At 47.8% G+C, this 21,233-nt stretch overlaps 1 protein-coding gene across 2 annotated transcripts in view; it reads left to right on the top strand.

The window, feature by feature from the left end:
* The first annotated feature begins 5,108 nt into the window (after window positions 1-5,108).
* GRIK2 (glutamate ionotropic receptor kainate type subunit 2) overlaps window positions 5,109-21,233 on the top strand; it is a 433,821-nt gene continuing 417,696 nt past the window's right edge. The window contains exons 1-2 of one of the 2 annotated variants that reach the window (XM_077926141.1): window positions 5,109-5,370; window positions 11,806-12,351. In XM_077926141.1, the coding sequence (XP_077782267.1) occupies window positions 12,237-12,351 (115 nt within the window). In that variant the 5' untranslated portion in view covers window positions 5,109-5,370; window positions 11,806-12,236. The remainder of the gene's footprint in view (window positions 5,371-11,805; window positions 12,352-21,233) is intronic. The other variant, XM_077926142.1, reaches the window with a different exon arrangement.

Genomic DNA, 21,233 nt, shown 5'->3' with positions numbered 1-21,233 from the left:
GGAGCTAAAGAAAACTTAGGAACTATATCAGGCCCAGAGGTCAAATGTGGCCCTCCAAGTCTCTTTACCTGGTCCTCAGGAACCTCCCTATACCACATCCCCTCCCTAACCACACCTGCTCTTCTCATCCCATACCCCTCTTCACTTGAGTGCTTTTGCTTGCTTAGAATGTGTCCTTGAACTCTGATATTGCCTTTTGCTTGTCTAGATGGAAGCTCAAAAAGTGTGTGTGTGTGTGTGTGTGTGTGTGTGTGTGTGTGTGTGTGTGTAGAAATTAAGGTAAAAGGTAAAGGTACCCCTGCCCGTACGGGCCAGTCTTGCCAGACTCTAGGGTTGTGCGCCCATCTCACTCTAGAGGCCGGGGGCCAGCGCTGTCCGCAGACACTTCCGGGTCACGTGGCCAGCGTGACATCACTGCTCTGGCGAGCCAGAGCCGCACACGGAAACGCCGTTTACCTTCCCGCTAGTAAGTGGTCCCTATTTATCTACTTGTACCCAGGGGTGCTTTCGAACTGCTAGGTTGGCAGGCGCTGGGACCGAGCAACGGGAGCGCACCCCGCTGCGGGGATTCGAACCGCCGACCTTTCGATCGGCAAGCCCTAGGCACTGAGGCTTTTACCCACAGCGCCACCCGCGTCCCTAGAAATTAGCCTACTGTAAAAAGGTAAATTGACATTGGTAGTTCCACTTTTTTCTCTGGCCTTGCCCACCACTGATAGCTGATCCCTCAAAGATTGTCCACAAAGTGGAGGCTGATGGTTACTTATCATTTAGGCAAACACATTCTAGACAAAAGGATTTGTCTTTACTTCATCTGTTCTTGGGCAGTAAAATGTTGGGGGGGGGGGCTAGCAGGGGGGAGCATTTGTGTTGACCCAAAAAGGTGAACTGGTCTGAAAACCCTGCTTGCAGCATATTGATGGTCAAGATGACCCCCACCTAATTGGTACCAGCTGCAGCACCGAGCTTATCTGTGTTTCACACACTTTCATGTATCCACAGGCTCCTGGCATAGCTAGAGGGGAAGGATCCCAGGCAATGGTTAATACTAACCACCTGTGTTCCCATGTGACATAGCCTGCCTGGGCTTACAAAGGTTGTGTGTATTTTTACTTGGGTGCAGACAAGCCATCTCCTCGCAGTGGAGTCTGTCCCACGGAATGCTGTAAGCAGGGGCAAGGAGGGAGCCATTGGACCTTAGTTGTAACATTGTACCCTTCTTTAATAAACCATTATACCTGATCATTCTGGTGGTTTGGGCATCTTTCATTGGAATTTCTGAAAATCTGAACTCCTGTGAGCTCTCCTCTGGCTCTGAAGGACGTTTCAGGCATTCCATTGTATGCTTTCCATCATATGATTTCTGAAGTGTTTATGCTTCGTAGTATTCATGGCTATGTTTGATTGGCATTGGTTGATCTCTGAATTCTAAAATCAAAACACATTTGCAACTTCTGTGATCACAGGTAGTACCTAGGGCAGTCTTTGCCAGTACGATGCCTTTCAGGTGTTTAACTACAGCTCTTGGCTGAGAGGAATCATAGGTCAAGGCACCTGGAGAGGGAACCATGTTGGTTAAGGCTGCCCTAGCATCTGACTTCTTTTCTGAAACATGCAGGCCAAGGGATTGAGCTCATCATTGTGTTTGCCTGCTCTTTTCTTTTTGAAAGTAAACTGTAATGCTGGGGCGGCAGCTGGAAAGAGAGGAGCTCCTCAAAATTAGTCCAGCTGCATCTTTATCCTGTTGCAAAATCTAACTATCTGAGATTGCATCAGCAGCCAGCGATTGCCCACATGAGAGAAGGCAGAAATGGAGATGCAAAGAATATTCTATGAAACGGACTAGAAATGAGTATTTTTCTTTCTATCACTGGAATAGGAAATTATCCTTTGACTTGTATGGAAAATGCCATTTTGTTCTTCATCGTTAGTGTTAATCCCCTTAAGTCACCAAAAGTAAATTATTCAGCATGCTGGATTCCTTGCATCTTCATATTCTGAATGACGTGAATAGTAATGTTAATATTTTAAAAATACATATACAAGTGGGAGGGGGAAGTACTGCATCATTTATGACCCTCTCTAGTATCACCACTAGCTCCTCACTGAATCAAGTGGGTTTGGTCTGTGAAGCAGCTGGGACCAAGGGTAGTCAAACCATGGGAACAAGTGTGAAATGTTGATACAATGCAGGGATGGCCCTCCAGATGTTGTTGGATTCTAGCTCCCCTTGTTGCTGACCACTGGCCATGCTGCCTGGGGTTGATGGGAGTTGAAGCCCAGCAACATCTGGAGGGCCACAGGTATCTCCATCCCTGATATGACCATAGACATATTTCTTCTTCAGTGGTATGGTGCCTGTAGCCAATGAAATCTTTGGCACAAAGCCTTTGCTCTGTAATAGATAATTCTGTAATAGACACTGGATCCCTTGCACTGGTGCAAGGCTCCATTTAGGAAAGGAAGCACTAGGATGTTTTTTTCATTCTGCTACTGCAGATAAAGAGGGTCACAGGACTATGCCCTGCAAATGGGAATTTTCTGCCATCACTCCTGCCCTGTGGGTTGCTATTCCCTCTGTCATGTGTGCAGCATCCTTCATCACTTGCTTCAGTTGTCTCTCAAAGACATCTTTTTTGTGTGTGTGCTCAGGATTTCCTATAAAACCTGACCCTGTTATTACTAAATTCCTGTTTTCATCCATTTTAAAATAACAATATTGCTGTTTTATGTTGTGTTCATCATACTGTCTTATTGCTTTTACGTTGTCTTTTTGCACTTCTTTGGAGGTTTCAAAATATTAAGCGGTTTAGAAATGCTTTTCAGTTAATTAACGCTAGTCTCCCTGGATGGTAGGCTCATGATCCCAAAGGCCAAGTAATCCAGTCCCAGAACTATCCAATTCCTTGCCAAGGGTTGAACTGAGTGGGTCCGGAGAGGGTACCAGGGTACATTTCAAGAGCAGCATTAAGGAGAAGACATGGATGGGAATCTGTTTTCCAGAAGGAAGAGAAAGGAGGGTCAATGCAAGCATAATCCACTTTCACAGGGCTTGCCCTGTGCGTCTCTTACAGCAAAATACTGAAACACACACGTAGTATTGTAGCCTCTTAAAAACAAACCGATTTTTCTGTGTGAAAGACTCTCTCTCGATTAGAAGGGGACATCTCTCTCTCCCTTCCCTGCTTAATATCTCCTGCTAAAGAAGGGCTATTTCTTGGCGAGATCTTGCCTCTGAAGCTTCGTGAGGGCGCTTGGCGCTGGCCTGCCTCCCTCAGGAAACGAGTAACTAATTGCTCCGTGTGTGTCCCCCGCCTCTTGGCGACGGAGGGAGCGCCCCGGGGAGTCATCAGCGCCCGCTCCGGGGTCGATTAAGCTGCAAGTCACAGCCGGCAGCCCGAGCCCAGCGGCTCTCCGGGCGCGCCGCCTCTTTCCCGCAGCCACAATGGTTTCTTTGACTATTTATCGACGCCGCACAACAAGGCTGCTGTTTGCTCTGTCAACAGGAGCCTTTTCAGCTGCGAGGGAGCTGCGAAGGCGAAGCCTCGGCTGCCGTCGGGGCTCTCCGTTCCCCCCGCGTTCCAGCCCGCTTGCTAGCTCTGCCAGGTTCAAGGATCACCTCTCTGTGGAGAGGAGGCAAAAGGTCTCTCAGGAGAGGCGAGCGGGAGATGCAGAACGTGCAGCCGCCCGCGAGGCTCACCTGAGAGAGAGGAGAGTTGCCAGAGAATCCCCCTGGTGTAGAGAGGCGGGTTCCCTCGGAGCTCTCCAATCAGAAGGCAATTCCCTGGGTGGGAATTGCCGGTTGGCAAGCAAGAGGGGCGGAGGGGGGTGCGGGCGAAGAAGGGCCAATAGGCGAGGCTTGAGCTGCGGCTGCCGCAGGCCGAGCGCAGAGGACAGCTTGGGGATTTCCACGACGGCCTTTTAATGGAAGGCGGACCTCAAGGCTAGGCAGGGGGAAGACACCGCTCATTTCCTATAAACAGTGAAGGAGAGGGGGGAATTCCTTGGAGCGAGGTGAGGTGTGCAACGCAACCTACAGCTTCTGACCCACAAGTGGGGGGCGGGGTTATGTGTGGCGGCAGATTGTGTAGTTAGTTAGTGGGGAGTGGGTGGGTGGTGGTGGTGATGAGATTCAGTTGGCCAATCGGGAAAAAACCCGGAGCCATTGTGCAGAATAGCACTCCCTGCCCGGCAAAGAGGCGTTTGAACGCACATTACAGACCGGAGGAAGGTAGATCTTGCTAATAAGCTATTAAATGTCACTAGTCCTCATGATTCTCTGTATGCAAGCACACATGCACACCCCCGAGGCTCTTCCCCTATTTCCCCCCATTTCTTCAGCTGCTGCCAGGGAGCTTTTCCATCGCATCCAAAGAGTTGTCAACCTCAAGCGCCTCAGGCGCAAACTCAACAGGTCTTTGTTCTTCATCGGCGCCGTTTTAACGCCCTCCTCTGAGCGTCCACCTCGCTGTGTGCCTAGTAGGATGTGGTAGCAGGAATGTAAAAGGTGGTGGGCACCAGGACGTGCTTTTAAATGGGGGGAGCGGCTTCATTCACGCAAGGTGGTGGCGAAAAGGCCTGATCGTGCGCTGCTTAGGACACTCATTTCCCTTCAGATTTGGGAACGAAAACTATGCGGCGCGCGGGTTGGAGAAAGTTGAGAGCGGTCGTCCGGGCAGAGCACAGTTACTTTGAGGTATTGCGATCCAAATCCCACTGCCTTCGAGGGAGACACCTCCTGTTTCCTGCGCCGTGTTGTCTGGAGGAAGCCACATCCTTGAGAATCCCGGGGGTTAATCCGTTGGGTGACAAGCGCACTCTGCCCAGGCCTCGAGGCGCACTCTTCGTTTCGTAGCAGAATGCCGCCGGCCTGAACTGAAGCCCTGGGCTGCTCGAGGGCAAACCGGGGTCATTAAAAGAGACCGGCGATCGACGGGTCGCTCTTATAAAGAAAGTGTGTGGGATCCGGGGCCCTTGGGAGAGGCGGCTCCGCTGCGGAGTGGGGTCTGGGTGGGAGCAGAGACGGCTTGGGCTGGTTTTAAAGCAGACTCCGTCCTTTTGCCCTTTGCTCTGCGGCCGGCTTCCCTCCGGCCGGCTCCAGCCTTGGGCTTGGGGGTGCCCAGGAAGGCGGCGGGGAAAAGCGGCGCTGCGCCTTTAACGGGCTCTGCGCGGAGCTCCCGGCAGGAGGCGTGTCTCTCGCTCTAGCTCGCTCGCTCGCTCGCTCGCCCGCCTGCCTCGGCTCGGCTGCCTCGGCTGCGGCTCTCCAGTGAGCTCGGCGCGCCGCCTCGGCTCCTCAGCCCCAGAGCCCCGTCCAAAGCCAGCTCCGCTGACTTTTCTCCTCCCCGGCCGCCCTGGGCAGCAGCGGACAAGGTAAGGAGATCTCCCCGATCTGCCCTGGGACGCCAAAACATCCATCTCCCGCTTTGTGTGTGTAGCTAGATCTCTGGGCTTAGAGATACTTCATAGACGAATCATTTCATTTTATTGAGGATTGGGACGCGAGGCGTCACAAAAAGAGCGAAGGGGAAGCAGCAGCACCTCGAAGCGATCGGGATGGATGGGTGGATGGATGGGAGGGAGCGGGCGGGCACTTCTGGGCGCTGCCCGGATCTCTCTCCCCAGCACAGCGAGGCAGGCGGGCGAGAAGATAGACGGGGCGAGCAGAAACTCCGACGGAAGGAGCATCTGTCTTCCTTTCGAGCCACATCTTTCATCCCGGTGTTTATCTCATTCATCTCTTAAGGCAGTTGGATCTCCCCCTCTCTCAATGCCAGGGCTAAGAGCTCACTTACTTTGCAGCAAGTTCAACGGGAATCAGTAGGGCTCCCAATGAAACGTGGCTAGGAGGACGGAGATGCAACTTTGCCTGCTTGCCTATCCATCGCCTCCACTCGCGCTTTGGCAAGGGGGTCGCACACTTCTCCCCACCCCCACCCCGCACTCAAAACTGGTCTTTCGCAACAGACTGTGGTACCGCGGGAAGCCTCCCGCCGCCCTTTCCTAAGCGGAGAGGCTCTCCCTTCGTCCGGAGCTTCGGAGGGGAGTCTCCGAGGTTTCCAAAAACGGAGCTTGAGGCGGTGCGATTCTGCTTCTGCTTCTTTTCCGTGCCCACCCTGATCCGAAAGCTTTTCTTCTCCATAGCAACGACGTGTGTCTGTTTATAATACATCAAATCGCCCAGTTGGAAAGGGGTGGGGGGAAGGAAGAGAGATATACATACCATGGGTACTGTGAATGGCACAACTCCCATTTGCTTAGCCCTGGGGGATGCCTCGGAGTTGTACCCTTTGGTCGTGGAGTCCACAGAGCCATGCTAATTTCAAGGGGGCTTTCTTAAGTCGGTGGGTTGCAGTTTTTGGGGTGTCAAAGAAAAAGAGATGCCGGTTCTTTTGCCACCCCCGATTCGCAAGTCGATTAAGCCCAAGGGCTTGAAACCGATTCCCAGTCCGAGCTAGCACCCAGCAGCTACGCTGAAGAACTTGAGTGGAAACCAACGGGGACTCGGTTGGCTTCAGTCCAGGCACTTCGCCTTGTCTAGGCTGTATATGTGCCAGCCGGCCCCCAGTTGGCTGAGAGCCAGGCATTCCTGTTTAATTGATTTGTAGATCGGGGTTTTAGACTGCCAGGACAACAGTCCTATTCCCCAGCCTCCTCCTGATGATCTAAGAACGAACCGGGACAAACAAAACCGGCTTCCTTAGTGCGAACTCTCCTTAAAGGCCGAATTGCCCCTTCCCCGAGGAAATCGCCCTTAGACAGAAACGTGCCTTTGTGTAATTAGTAATGGTTGTAAAATGTAATAGAAAAAAATATAGAGGGAGGCAAAGAATGAAGGATAAAAGAAAGCTTTTTAAATTCCTTTAAACTTTGTGAAGTGAAAGCCTAGTTGGGGTGGGTGGGGAAAAGACATCAGGAGGAGGTGGCGGAGGTGGAGGAGTGATATATGGACCAAATCATAAATGTTTGCATTCGCTGGTTGAAAATATGCTCAGATGTGCACCGCTGTGAAGTCCAAAAAGTGCCTGAACAAGTAAATCTATCATATCCTCGGCTCCTTAATTAGGATGCACGTCTCTTCGGCAGCTAAAAAATTAATTACCACCTTAAAATCCCATTAATCATCGGCGCAGCAGAAACAGGACTGTGAATCTGGGCTCCGCTAATAACCGGCAACCGGGGAACCTCTTGCTTTAGTGGCTGCTGGTGGGAGTGAAGGAGTGGGCCGGGATGTGTTTTCTGAACTGATAATATCAACATTCATTTGAGTGCTTTGGCAAAGGGCGCGCGGGGAGGTGGGGGCAGAGGGAGGCCCAGCTTAGCCTACTATGAGCTTAGCTCAGCAAAGCTGCAAGAGATGTCTGCGCGCGCGCGCACACACACACACACACACGGAATGCTGGTCAGGTGTTGCAAAAAACCCACCCAGGCCTTTCTTCAGAACAGCAGGATAAGAAATCTGATGGGAGCTTGCAGAACTAAAAGGCCTGTTTGTTGGAGTAGGGCTGCTTGTGGGGAATAGAAGTTCAAGAGTCAACATTTGTCAAAGGCCCTGTCTAAATTCACTGAGAGCTTTCAAACAGTGAGGGGGAAATTGAATTTTCCAAGGCCCTTCTCCCAATCCCTAGAACCAGATGGTAGACGAAATCACCTTGACCTGCAGCTAGGAAGCCTCTCCGCACCCCCCGCCAAGCTTTCAAATCTCCTTCCAGTAGAAAGAGTATTTTTAAAGAAACCTGACGTGGGGGAAGCAGATTAGTGAATGTGCAATTAATGCCAATGAAACTCTTAGCTTATTCAGGAATACTGCATCAGAAGAATTGCTTTATTATCCAGGGCATGCGTTTTTAGATTGGTTTCATATTATTCGCCACCCAGCTTTCCGTGCTTGATATATGTATTTTCATTTCCACTTCACCTGCGCTGTGACCTTGGATAGCGAAAAGATGTTCCTGCTAGACAACGTATGGCGAAGAGGTAGAGTAAATCAAGATGCACAACAGGAAATTGAGTATTTAAAGCTCCCCCTCCCCAGCAACTCTCTGGTGGTGAAGGGCGGGGTCGCAGTTAAATAGGTTCCAGGGAACCACTGTCAGAAAAGAGACATATTAACAGGCCAAGTCATAATCAGCTTCCTCGGCGAAATGCCATAAAATTAAAGCTCTTAAACCTTGGGACTATGTTGAGGAAAATGCCAAGGGGGAAACTCTGGGTACTTCTGGTGTGTGTGTGTGTGTTTAATTAATAATGCACAGTGTTGTTAATAGATAGATAGATAGATAGATAGATAGATAGATAGATAGATGTTGGTAAATAAAGACTGAAATGCCAGCTGCAGCCTTACTTAGCAAAGGGCAATGGAGATGGTAATTTCCAAAGCCGAAATTAATTATATATTTCAGAAAAGGCCTGACTCCTCAGGGAGCAATTCGAAACCATTACAATCAACCAGCCATTAGCCATTCACATTGGTGGGAGGTGGTTTTCTGCCCTAAATGTGGCCAGTCGATTTTTCTGTACTTTCTAAACAGTTGGTGGACCAAAGACATGCATTGTGGTATAACTGTGCATTGAAGAACAGAGATCGGGAGGGCTGGTTTTTTATAGCACACTGAAAGGAAGTGAGTTTTCATAAAATATAGGTAAGACAATCAAAACAGTCGAGGATAATCAAGGCAGAGGCTGCATTGAATTATTTGAACTATGCAGTCAGATTGCAGGTTTAAAATATTTTGCTTGTCTCTTTGTTTTGAAGCCTTGGGAGGGGGAATAATTTATTTTCCTGTCCAAATGGACAGGAAAATGCATACACGCTGCTATGCATAGATATGAGCGCCTCGTTGCCAAATCCATTAAAGGAGTGTGGTGCTGTCCGTGGTGCTGAAAAGGAGAGGGACCGTTTCTTCTATTAAATTTCTTCAGTACAAGTTCGGTAGCTGTCCGTGGTGGTGGTGATACCTTTCTGCTTCACAAGCATCAGACAAGGGTTGGAGGCGAAGACGAACGTTGCAAGATTTAAAAAAATTGCAATATCTTATTTCGATGTTTCTCTGGTTGGATGACAATGCGGCAAACCTCCTAAAATGCAGGTGACTGGGAGGAAGAGGTGGGGAAGGAAACAAGATGAATAAAACCTTCCCCTTTAACAAGAGATTCCCTTGTCTAGTATTAGCTGATATGTAAGCCAAAGGTTACAGTGGAAATGGTAAACGCTTTAAAAATAAAATAAAAGAGCAGCTTTAAATCCTGAACTTGTATAGTTTTCAGTGATCCAATGTCTTCATGTCTAGAGACACCTGATAGGCTTTATATCAGTTCCTTAAAGTATGAAGACACTTCTTAATACTCTCAGAAACTGGGTTGCACACTCTCTTATTCAGTTGATCTTGCTCCAAGTAAAGCAAATGAGCAGCAAATCCAGGAAACAGGCTATCTCAAAGGCACGTTTGCCGGCGAGATATTCCAACTGCACACTGAAGGAGTCGCTAGATATCCTTGTTTTCAGCATTAGGTACTTCTTCCTCCCTGCAAGTGCTCCAGTATAGTCAGATCGTTTGATTGAATTGCCTGCTAGACTGCAGAAGTAGCCATTCATGATACTTGTTTTTGACACAGGAGTTAGATTTGCATCTTAAAAAAACAAACCCAAAAAACCCAGCGATGTTTAGTTATCCCTTAGTAGCAGGTAGCTTTCAGTCGGCACTTCGAAGTAAACGTGTGCAGAGGAATGTCAGTGCCTGTAACAATGGAAAGTTACGTACTCGGATTTGCTATCCATCCTATAGCACGAGCTTCTGACAGTCAAAGGTCCAAATTAAAATAGATGCATTAAGGCTGCAATTCTATTCAGACTTCTCTGGGAGTAAGTCCCGGTAGACCAGTGAGTAGGATCGGAAGTAAGTAAGTCTATTTCTTGATACAGTTGGAACTAGAGAACTTGGTCCTAGATCCATTTGGATAAATAGTCAGTTTTCCCGCAGGTATAGGTGTATGCTTCACTTAAATAGGATCTCGGCCGTCTTGATTGATAGAATCTCTCTTTTAGACATTCTACTGCATTAAAGTGGGCTAGCCTCCAAACAGAAGATTAATCTCCATTCATTTTCGTATGGAGATAATAGGAATGATCTCCTCCACCCTGTCTCACGTGGTTAGTAGTCTGATTCATGGAAGACTTTCCATTAGGGTTATATAAAATGCTGGCTTCTCCTCTACCAATGTGTTTTAATGACTCCTCAAAGGTTCAAATCCCCCACTTTTTAACATTTTTTTTAACCTCCCCCTCCTTGTGTAGAAAATAAGGGAGGGGGGAATCTGCCACCATTGACACTAGTGAATAAATATTTTAATGGGTGGTGGTGGTAGTGGGTAGTTAAAGCAAAGTGATTGAAACGATAGCTACTTAAGAAGGCAAATATCTTCTGCTCCAGCGAAGGCTACAAACTGCACACCACTTACACTGGCACAAGCCCAGTCCTTATATGTCAGTGGTACTACTCGGGAGTAAATAGTTTGGGAACTGAGAAACAGAAAGCTTTCATTTCAACGGACTGTATATTCCAGTTGTGTTGTAAGTACTGTCCCCCCCCCAAAGGGGAGGCATTTTAAAACTGAGAGCCTTCGCAATGCTATTAGCCATATATTTTTAAAAATGAGGGACGTCTCGACAAAATAATCCATATCTCATCCACTCATTATTATTTCTGGGTGCACTGTGTAGGTCCTTCAGCGGAGTATAAATTTTTAATCCTAACAATTCCTGTCCTAACCTAGATGTTTAGTGAGTCAGTGATAAAGTTACTATTGAAGGAAATGAGCATTTGATGGGCATAAACAGTAGAAAGTGAATGAGAATGTCCGGACATATGGAAAGAAGAAAAACCTGTTTGTGGATATGTTTTGAAACAATAATAACGTCATCGCCCCCACCTCCAGCTCTTAAACGAAGTGCTGTCTCCCCAGCCAGCCATTCAAAAATTAATACTGATAGTATCTGTCTCTCTCACCCAAAGGCTGCAATTCTAACTCCACTTACCTGGGAGTAAGCCCTACTGAAATCAATGGGGATTACTTCTGAGTAGCCATGGTTAGGATTGCACCATGCAATTTGGTTGTATTGAAACAGATCCGCAGCCAGTTCAAGACTTTGCCCTTAGTTCCCCTGTAGTTCTGTTGGGGCTGTGCTGACGGACCATTGTCCAGACTGGGGGCTTGGGCTCAGAGGAGCCAGCATTGTGAACACCTGAAGTTGAGCCAGGCACCAACCCAACCACATTCTTTTTGGGTTTAACTAGGGCTACGAGCCTGGTGCGTGTCAATCTCCTTCCATGGGCGTTCTGCCCAATAACTCCCGGGGCTTCAGATCGGACACCCAGACGGAGTCGCAGACCTCCTTCTGCTCCTTTCCCAGAACACGGCTGGAGCTTATTGGAAGAGAACCATCAGAATGTTAGGCACGTCATGCAGCCAAGTTGGAATAATAATAATAATAATAATAATTTCCAAGAGGCGATGGGATCGGTTGCATAAGAGGCCCGGGGAAGGCTTGTGCGGCTGGCAGCCTTAAGGCAAGACAAGCTCTCTCGCTTTCTCGCACTTCATCTTGGCTGCGCGTCAGAAGCCGTGCAGCAGTGCAGCAGAAGGGGAGCCCAACGGCCAGGCGAGTGCCCGCCTCTCGCTCGGCAGCGGTTTCGCAAGCTCGGGTTGCCGATTGATTTCTCTCTCTCTCTCTCTCTCTCTCTCCCCCACCCGCTCCTCGTCTTTCTCTCTCTCCCCCCCCCCCCCCATCTCTTCTCGCCTGCCTCCTAGGTTCGCCCGACTGGCCACGGCGCCTGCCTATGCCTGCCCGTGTGTGCGCGCTCGGGTGCGCGTGTGTGCGTGTGTGTGTTTGGATTTCTCGAGGATCCTCTCCCCGCCCCGCGCTCAGCCCGACGACCATGGATGTCCCACCATTCCTTGCAGTTGAAGGTTGCTCCTTGGCGCAGTGAATGAAGATCATGCAGGGATTGCTAATGGCTTTGGGAAGCGGAGAGCCTCTCCCTTCGGTGTGACCATGCCGTGATCGCGTCTCCGGGCCAAACACTTCCGCGGCTCCGCAAGCTCGTGGAAACCGACCGCAGCGGCGGGGCTGGTGGCGGCTGCTGGTGGCGGCGGCGGCGCTGCTGGGGGGGACAAAAAGCGGACGCTTGAAGCGAAGGGGGCCAAGAGGAAAAGCGGCGCGTGTGTGCGTAGGAAACACCATGAAGATTATTTCCCCGATTCTAACTCATCCAGTCTTCAGAGGCACCATTCGGCTCCTGCTTTGCTTACTGTGGATTGGATATTCCCAAGGAACCACGCATGTGTTGAGATTCGGTAAGGCGGCTTTCCCTCCCTCCCCCCACCCCCCGTAACGTTTGCTGGCATCTCTATGTTTCCCGAGGATTTTGCCAAGGAAGGAGGGGGCAGGTTGAAAGGAGCGGGGAAACGCGGGTGGGTGGGTGATGGAGCTACTTCCGGGCTAACACGAGTATGTTTTTGTCTCCTCCCGATTGTATTAAGGCGCCAACTCCAGCCTTCGCCTTCGCCTTCTTTTCCCAGCGGCCGCAAAGCAGAGCGCGGTCGCCCCGGTCTCGATAATCCTAGGGAACTGACTAGCGCCCGCCCCAACCAAGGCGGGTCTGGGCTGGTCTTAAACCCAGCTTGCTTTGTTGCTGCCTCTTTTGGAGTTGCCACAGTGCGGGTGGGAAGCCTCTGGGTCTGGAGGGCCGTTGCTGTGTTCATAGTTGGCAGTTGCCACAAATGCCACCCCATCCTCACCCCGGCAGTCTCTGCCCACCGAGATGCCAAATGCCAGGGCAAGGTTGCTGACCACAGCCCTGGAAGGAAGGTCTCTCCGGCGCCGTGTCTCTTTTAACGTTTGTTTACTAGCAGTTAAGGGGCCTTTGAATTAGGAGGGATCAGGCCATTTGATAACAGAGGAAATTAGGAAACTGCTTTTCAGGTTCTAGCCCCCACCCCTGACCCCCTCAAATGATCAGCGAACTGGGAGCTGGTAATGATTTCTTCGTTGACTCAGAGAGTGCGATCCACACACCACGCAAGCCAAATGTCCTGCTTTTAAAGAAGCGTGACTGATGCCTACAGGTGCCATCCACATCCCATCCAAGTCAATGGAGTAACTTCCGCTGAGAATGATCTTCGAGCACACCCGTTTACTCGCGAGTAGGTGGCCGCAAGGCGGGTTGTGGATCACGGGGTGAAGTTTCTTGCCCTCAACACGCCACTCTTGTTCCATGGGGGGTTGGTAGAGTGTTTTCCGAGTGATTGATTGATTGATTGATTGATGGATCGTGGCCAAAGAAACTCTCGAAGTTTCAGGAGCGTGCCGGAGATTCAGATACCACCACTGAATCTTAAACTTGCTCCCCGACAGTTCTTCTTTATAAGCTGTCCTTTAACCATCTTTGTGGACCCCAAAAATGTGGACTGTCAGGGTAGAGGAGAAAGGTGTCCACCAGCCACGCTGCAAGGTCAGGGTTTTGTTGTGAATCTCCCAGAGCAACGTTGTCCGAGGAAAGTTATTCCAAAGTTAGGCGAGAATTAAAGCAGACAAAGAGCAGGAAGCAGCGAACCTTGCAGGTGTTTACGACCCAGTCCTAGAGAGTGTGTAATCCCATTGAAGCCAATGTTGAACTGAACAGTTCTGGATTTCATGCCGTGGCGTTTGACCAAAGTACTAGTGAGATATGGATGGGGCTTGGGGCAGGGGAGGGTGGCGAGAGCGCGGGGAGTTGCTGTCCCAAGCGAGAGGCGTCCTTAATTTCCCATAGAAGCAATCCTTCTCGCCAACCATCATTAAACATTTCCACTCCGGTGGAGTCCCTAGGGACTCTTTGGTTTCGCTTGTTTAAAACCGGAGGAAATAAATCTGGGTGTCGTAAGAGAGGTCGGTCCTGATTCCAAAAGCAGCGGGTTGGTATTGATCAGCTGTGCTGGATTCTGAGTTGCCCCCCCCCCCCAGTGATTTTTAAAGCACGTTGCTCTTAGCAACCATCTTCAGGAATGCCTAGATTCCTTTGAATAAAGCTCAAGATGGTCCGGGGTGGGGGAGGTGGGGTGGGTTGAACTTCAGGGAAGTCTGACCTGTAGCTCGTTGAAAGCAGCGGGGAGCTGTCTGTTGTTTGTGACAGGAGGCACGAGTCCCTGTTTATGACCGAACGGTGGGATCCGCTGGGCTGTGAGAGTCAATGCGCTGTTCCTCACGCCTTTCCCAAAAGATGCTCTCTGAGTGAATGGAAGGTGCCTTGCCCGGGAATTCCCCCTCTCCCCGTGCTGGTTTGTTCCAATGAAACATTGACTTAGAAGAACGTTGTTGATCGATCAGACAGTAGAGGTGACGCCCCCTCTTTCTAAAGGCACACGTAGACTCTGGGCACCTATCAATCCCTCTAGAGTTTAGACAGCAAGGAATATACTACTTCCAAAGTAACGGCCCAATTGTGCCCAGACATACTTGGATTAGAACCATGTAATCCCACTGAGTCAAATGCGTGTGTGTTTGAAATCAGTTTAAATCCCATTGCTTCATTTTAACAGGATTGTGGAACAGGTTGGTACTCTCACTTCCCAAACTATTTTCTGCTTCCTCCAAAAAATAATCTGCTAGGGTTGAAGACCGCGTGTAGGTTTAGAATCTCAGAGTTTATCGCTCGTCCCGTCCTCCGTCCCCCCCGCCAGCTAAGCAGTTACATTTTATTGGAGGGAAGGAGCAAAGGTTGCGCGAGATGAGAGGCCTTTGATTGCCAGTTGTGCCCAATGCCTAAAGCTGCCAGGAAATGCCTGATGGCTTTTATCGAGGCATTCCAGTGTGTGTTGGGGGTGGTATGCGTGTAGAGGCATAACTCGGAGCGATGATGGAAAACAGAAATAATTGGGGGTTAGCTGAGCTGGATTCTGAGATCCTCAACCGCTGTTGTACCGGCTCCCGCTTTCTATCTCCTCTCTGGAACCAGAAGGGGATCAAGAACCAGCAAAAAACCCGCACCCTCTTCACCTCTAGCTACTGTGATTGGCATTTCCCGCGGGGTATACCTCTCTTTCCGTGTTGCCTCTTTTACGCGCGAAAGTTTAGGTGGATCACAATCTGTGAGAAGCTGTTGCTACCTGGTAATTAACGCTCCATCAGAAGCGTTCAGCCAGTTCGGGCACAGCAAGGCCAAGCGATACAACGGAAGACCCTGCTTGGGTCGCTGCCTCTGTTTGCTGGAGCTCATTATGATGGCACAACAAGCAAACGGCCAAGTTTGTGGCGGGCGGCCTCTGCACAAATGTATTATCTAGCGACACGCAGGCAAGTTTCTTACTTTACAGTCTGCCCGAAGGGAGAGATACCTTAAAAAAGGGCTTCAATGGAGATTCCTGCGCTTTTGGGTTCTGGACTTTGCACAGTGAGAGGAGAGGCCGATAACAGGGTCATTGCAGGAGCATTGCTGCAGATTTCGGTGAAAATCTCGCATTGGCGCTCCCTGTGTTAAACAAATAAGGAGGAAATCGGAAGCATATATTTTTATTTTTATTGCGTTGGATGCAGAAATGTTCTGTTGGGGCATAGCTATGGGGGCCTGAGTACCCGTATCTCAAAGGACTTTCACTGATTTTATAAATCTAGACTTTTGGAAGGTCTTTTCCTTCCGCAATGTGCTAGGGAATACATTTACTTAACATTGATTTGTCCAATAATTACTCATCACAGAAGGACGCTTAGTGAGGAGCTCCACTGCCTTGAACACACAAGGATATCGTTTCAGTACCACGGTCAGTTCCCGGAGTTTCTGATCGTCCTGGTCTGTGCTCTCTTTTGAGCACCTCGCTATGGAAAGGTTGTTTTGTTCATCCAGCTTCTTGTTAAGTGGATTTGCAGTTCTGCAAGCTGTATATCTTAATGAATTCTATATTCTTGAGTCTTTGGGCCATAGTAGTTTAACTTCTGGAAGAAATTTCCTTTTGAAATCAGTGGGACGTCAAACCTAAACACATATTTACTTTCTTCCAGGTAACTATTGTGTACGTTATGCCTGCTGGTTTGATTGGAAGGATCCAATGGGCTCTTTGCTTCACTCAGGTGCCCAAATCAAATGAGCATCACAGGGTGCAAGCAAGACTTGCACTTCCATCTTAAAAGCATATCTTAAAACTTGAGCTGCCTCTTCATTAGTGACAACATAATTCATCGTGTACATTTTATTCAATTGGAAAAATGTTTACATTTGCCTGCATTCACATATGAGTAAAGCAATAGCTCTGAGGAATATAGGAAACTGTGGGGTTTTTTTTTGCTTTTGGAAGATGTATCAGTGTTGCTGTAGCCACCATCTTGGAACAGGCATACTCTTTAGTGTGTGAGAGAAGAGTGAATGATCCTTTTAAGATTGTGCTTTCCACCTACAGCTTTCATAGATCTATCTATCTATTAAAAAAAAACTCTCTCCTGTTCCTCCTGATTAATAGGATGAAATATTTTTAGTTTATGAAAAACTTTAAACAATTAATTTAATGAATTAATTGATTAAGCATTGCCCTAAAGGAAAAGGTAAAGGGACCTCTGACCATTAGGTCCAGTCACGAACGACTCTGGGGTTGCGGCGCTCATCTCGCTTTACTGGCCGAGGGAGCTGGTGTACAGCTTCCGGGTCATGTGGCCAGCATGACTCAGCCGCTTCTGGCGAACCAGAGCAGTGCACGAAAACGCCATTTACCTTCCTGCCAGAGTGGTACCTATTTATCTACTTGCACTTTGATGTGCTTTTGAACTGCTAGGTTGGCAGGAACAGGGACCGAGCAACAGGAGCTCACCCCGTCACGGGGATTTGAACCGCCAACCTTCTGATCAGCAAGACCTGGGTTCTGTGGTTTAGGCCACAGCATTGCCCTACTTAACAGTAAATCTCACTGTTCCTACTGGTAAGAGTGATTAGAATAGTAACTTCAGTAATCAGTCTGCTGCAGGGGTTTGCCATACCTTTGGGCCTGTGGGCACATTGGCAAACTGAGGAAACTATCACAGGCACTCTGCAACGAGGCATGCACCACAACCTATTTGATTGGCTACTGAAGAATGCTTGTTTCAAGCTTAATTGAAGCAGGGGCAGGGGCAGGGCATCCTGTGGGCACCAGGGAAGGTCTCTGGGGGCCCATGTGGATGGTTCATGGTGTATTGTTTGTAAAAAATTTGAAACAGGTCAGAGGGGCAGTGCAAGCACCACTGCTTCAAACAGGAAAATCAAACAGTTTCCAGTAAGGATATGTAATAACTGAAAAGGACACCTAGTAGCTCCTTGGAGTACTGCCTGTTTCTTATTTGGTGTACACACAATTACATTTTTAGATTTCGCTTTGGCATTTTCTATTATACTACAGTATTTAAGGACGCACTTATACCTAGCACATGGTCAAATGGCCCTCAAAGATAGCTTACAAAAAATAATGGATTAATCAATAGTTGAAAGCATGGCATAGAGTAGAGCAGTCAAACAGGAGCCCTTGCTGTAATATTGCCCTCTGAGAGTACTGTTATTGGGGAGCAAAGTGCTCTTGCACTTATGTCCTGCTTGTAGGCTTCTCACAGGCACCTGGTTGGCTACTGTGAGAGCAGGATACTAGGCTAGATGGGCCATTGGCTTGGTCCAGAAGGCTCTTCTCATGTTATTGTGAGTATACTTATGTGGAGACTGAGCCCTTTGATGGTGTGGAGCAGAAACTGGGGGAAAGAGAAAGCCTTTCTCCACCCCAGCAAGCTAACCAATCAGGTTTCTTTATTCCTGAGGAGACCTTTTCCTGCCCTTCCCTGGGAGCTGCAGCTTTTTCCAACTGAATGACTACTCCATGTGTTAAGCTCAATCAAATTTCTTCAGAACCTAGTAGCAAGTTGTTGTCATGCAGCCATACTATTAATTTTCTAAAATACAAACTGCATACAAGGAGATAAACAATTCATGCTATTCTGTAGTATGAGGTTACCATGCTGGGGATATTCATTGTGCCTTTCTGTCTGCTTTTTGTAAATATATGCAAAGAAATTAAGGGTAGCCTAAAGATCAGAGGAGTGTGAAGCCTTGTAATTTTTTTAGCACAAGGACTTCATAACCTTCAATTCCATGCTGGTTGTGACTTATGCATTCTCTTTACTCTGAAGAAGCCTTGAGATCCAGTTGAGACCTCAGATGTAGCCTTTAGGGATTCAGCTAGTTAACATTACTCTAATCCAAATGCTAATTATCTTTGAATGCATACTATATTTAAGACTTGAAGATGCAGTTTGCTGGAAATTTTCCCCACACCCAGCCTACAGTCCTCAGACTCATGATTCCTACTGCCTTCAATGGGAGTCAGAATAAGTGATATATAGATTGCAGACACAAAATGTTGCATGGCATCTTTACGTTTTCTTAGTCCCTCATCTTCATCCTTCTTTGAATGGCATAAAATGAAGGCCATTTTTCTTGTCAAAAAGAGACAGTAGGACTTTGTATCATGTGTGGTTTCTCAGGGTCTTGAGATGCATGTTTGTATCAAGAGTGTTTTACTAAACTCTGATCCTAGTCAGGTCCCTAGAGTCAAATTTCTACTTTAATTTATTACACTTTCTGGAAAATATTATACAGACACAGTCCTTTTGAGTAAGAAAGTAAAAAGCAAAGGAGGAAAGGAAATCGCCATTTTTGCTCATCACTTTTTGTTGCTTAGGTGTCCCTTCAACATTATGCAGTTTCTGGCTTTCTATCTACAGGGGTGCCCTTTAAGTGTTCAGGTTGGGAAATGGGAGAGAGGAAAGACAAGCTCCATGCCATCTCCATGGTGTTATTGCTTAGGAGCACTCATATCCCTGGGTATGTCTCAGACACCATCAAAAATACTCTTTAAACACTCATCTTTAATTTTAAATATATCCATGAGAAGGCTTTTGAATCTTGCTGTTTAATTGCTTCTCTCACCCCTGCCACTCTGCTGAAACTTAAAATGGTACTCCTGAATATCTGGTTTGAGATACACGAACAAATTCTGTCAATGTTTCATCCCATTTGGCTGTATCAGCCAAAGAAGGACATACTTGCTCTTGCAGAACTATAAAATGAGGAGCTATAATTAGTAAGGTGGAAACAATTAGAACACTAAGAGATACAGCCCCCAAGCTTGACATTTTGGACTACAGCTCCCATCAGCCCCAGCAAAATGCCAGGGATGATGGGAGTTGGAGGGCAGATCCACACCACACACTTAAATCACATTCAATGCACATTTGACCATATTACTTTCCCCAAAGAATCCTGGGAAGTGTAGTTTCACTCTCATAGAACTGCAATTCCCAGTTACCAGGGCTCTTTGGGGAAAACAATGTCCTTTAAACTCACGGAGAAGAGGACTACTGATGGCTGCTACCCATGATGGCTCTGCTCTGCTTCATCAGTCGGAGGTGACCATGCTTCTGAATACCTGGAAACCACAGGAAGGGAGAGTGCTCATCTGCTCAAATCCAGAATTACTGGTTTCCTGCAGACATCTTGTTGGCCATTGTGAGAACAAGATGCTGGAGAAGATGGGCCATTGGCCTGTTCCAGCAAGCTATTCTTATGCTCTTAAACATACGTTGAATGTGCTTTAAAAGAATAGTGTAGAATTGCCCATAGTCAAAGCAGGGCAGTCCAACACTTGGTCCTCAAGGCCTTTTTCAGTGACCCTTGGCAACATATTATCTCTCCCCGCCAACCGCCAACCGCAGCCCTCATACTGCCTTCCCAAAGGAGGTGCTGGCTTTGGGAAGGAGGCATGAGGGCTCTAACAGGGTCCTAGAGTCCTCCTTCCCAAATCCTAGTTAGTGCTTTCCCAGCTTTGGGAAGGAGTTAGGAGGGTTTTAGAAGCCATTGCCTTGTGCCTCCTTCCCAAAGCCTCACTTAGGGAGGCCTCACTCTGGGAAGGCAACATGAGAGCTTGGAGAGGGGGGCATGAAATTTTGGCCTCACTACCCCTGCACACACAACAAGGCAGTGTGTGGCTCATGGGTTCTGTGTCAAAGTACTCTTGCAGTCCACTTGGTATGAAAAGTTGGACCACCCTAGAAGTATCTGGGTGGGAAAGGCTTAGTAAAACCTTGAATGACCTCTGGTGGCAGCAGCTAAGTGAAGGCTCTTTGGAGACAAAGAGAGAACAATGACATTCCTGTGATTTAATTCCAATTTTAGTGATGGTGAGCTGTAAGTGTTAAATATGCCTGTTGCTTTCTTCAGGTTGTGTAAAAGCAATCAGGGATGAAAATGGCTATGCAGACAGCCTGAATTAAATCTCACCTTCTATTCCTAGCTTCCCATGATGGGAAGTAAAGCACAGCTAGGGCTTTTGCATGGAATGGTCCACTAATGCTCTTACTAATGGAGATTTAATGATAGGGTATTGACAGCTGGATGATTGTTTTTGCAAGGCCATTATTATAGTAACAGGGGGCCAAAAAGGAGGGCATTGAGACAATCCATGTCTTTTTCAGGGTCTCTTTCTGTGCTGGAATTGTGTCTTTTACTTGACTGTGCCCACAGCAGGCATTGCTCTTTCCAACTGATTACTCTCTTTCTGGAAAAAAAAATATATTCTTTGCTGCTCTTTCAGTCAGTCGTCCAAGTAGGAAAGTAAAGTCAAACTGAATTATGCATTAATGCATTGAACTTGGAGAGATCACCACGACTTTCCCCGTTTTTCTGCAGGTGCTTAAACTGTGCTGGAGGATATTTGTATGGCAAGAGAGTAGCTCTGAGATTTTCAGAGAGATGTGAAAGAGCCTGGGTAGTTTTGCAGCCTCTATGGAACTGAGAGTGAGGGTATTTTCTTCCCTGCTTGTTTGTTTGTTTATCGGGAGCTGGAAAAAAAAGTTCACTTGCTGAGGGCAAGAGGCCTTCTGTGTGCATTAACTAGGTATTTAAACTCAGTCTTCAGCAGGAACACCAAAAAAAAAAGAGGGGGAAAAATCTTTAGAGGAAAGCTAAGGTTAAGAGTCTCTCGAAGGAAGGAAGGAATGCACAGCATTGTTATTGACTGGTCCAGATTAAAGAGCAGAGAGGAAGATTTCAATTTGATAACGTCACAGCCCTTCCTGTTTTTCTTTGGCGCTTGTGCCGACAATTTTGTAAGGTAATTAAATTGGCTGATTGAAGTCACAGTGGTCATGGCGTGATAAAGACCATTTGGATTTAATGGAATTTAAAAACAACGGT

The sequence above is a fragment of the Podarcis muralis genome, chromosome 3 (assembly GCF_964188315.1).
Source record: "Podarcis muralis chromosome 3, rPodMur119.hap1.1, whole genome shotgun sequence".
Classification (NCBI taxonomy): domain Eukaryota; kingdom Metazoa; phylum Chordata; class Lepidosauria; order Squamata; family Lacertidae; genus Podarcis; species Podarcis muralis.
The sequence above is the reverse complement of the archived record's forward strand: the minus strand, read 5'-3'. Positions and strand labels throughout refer to the sequence as shown.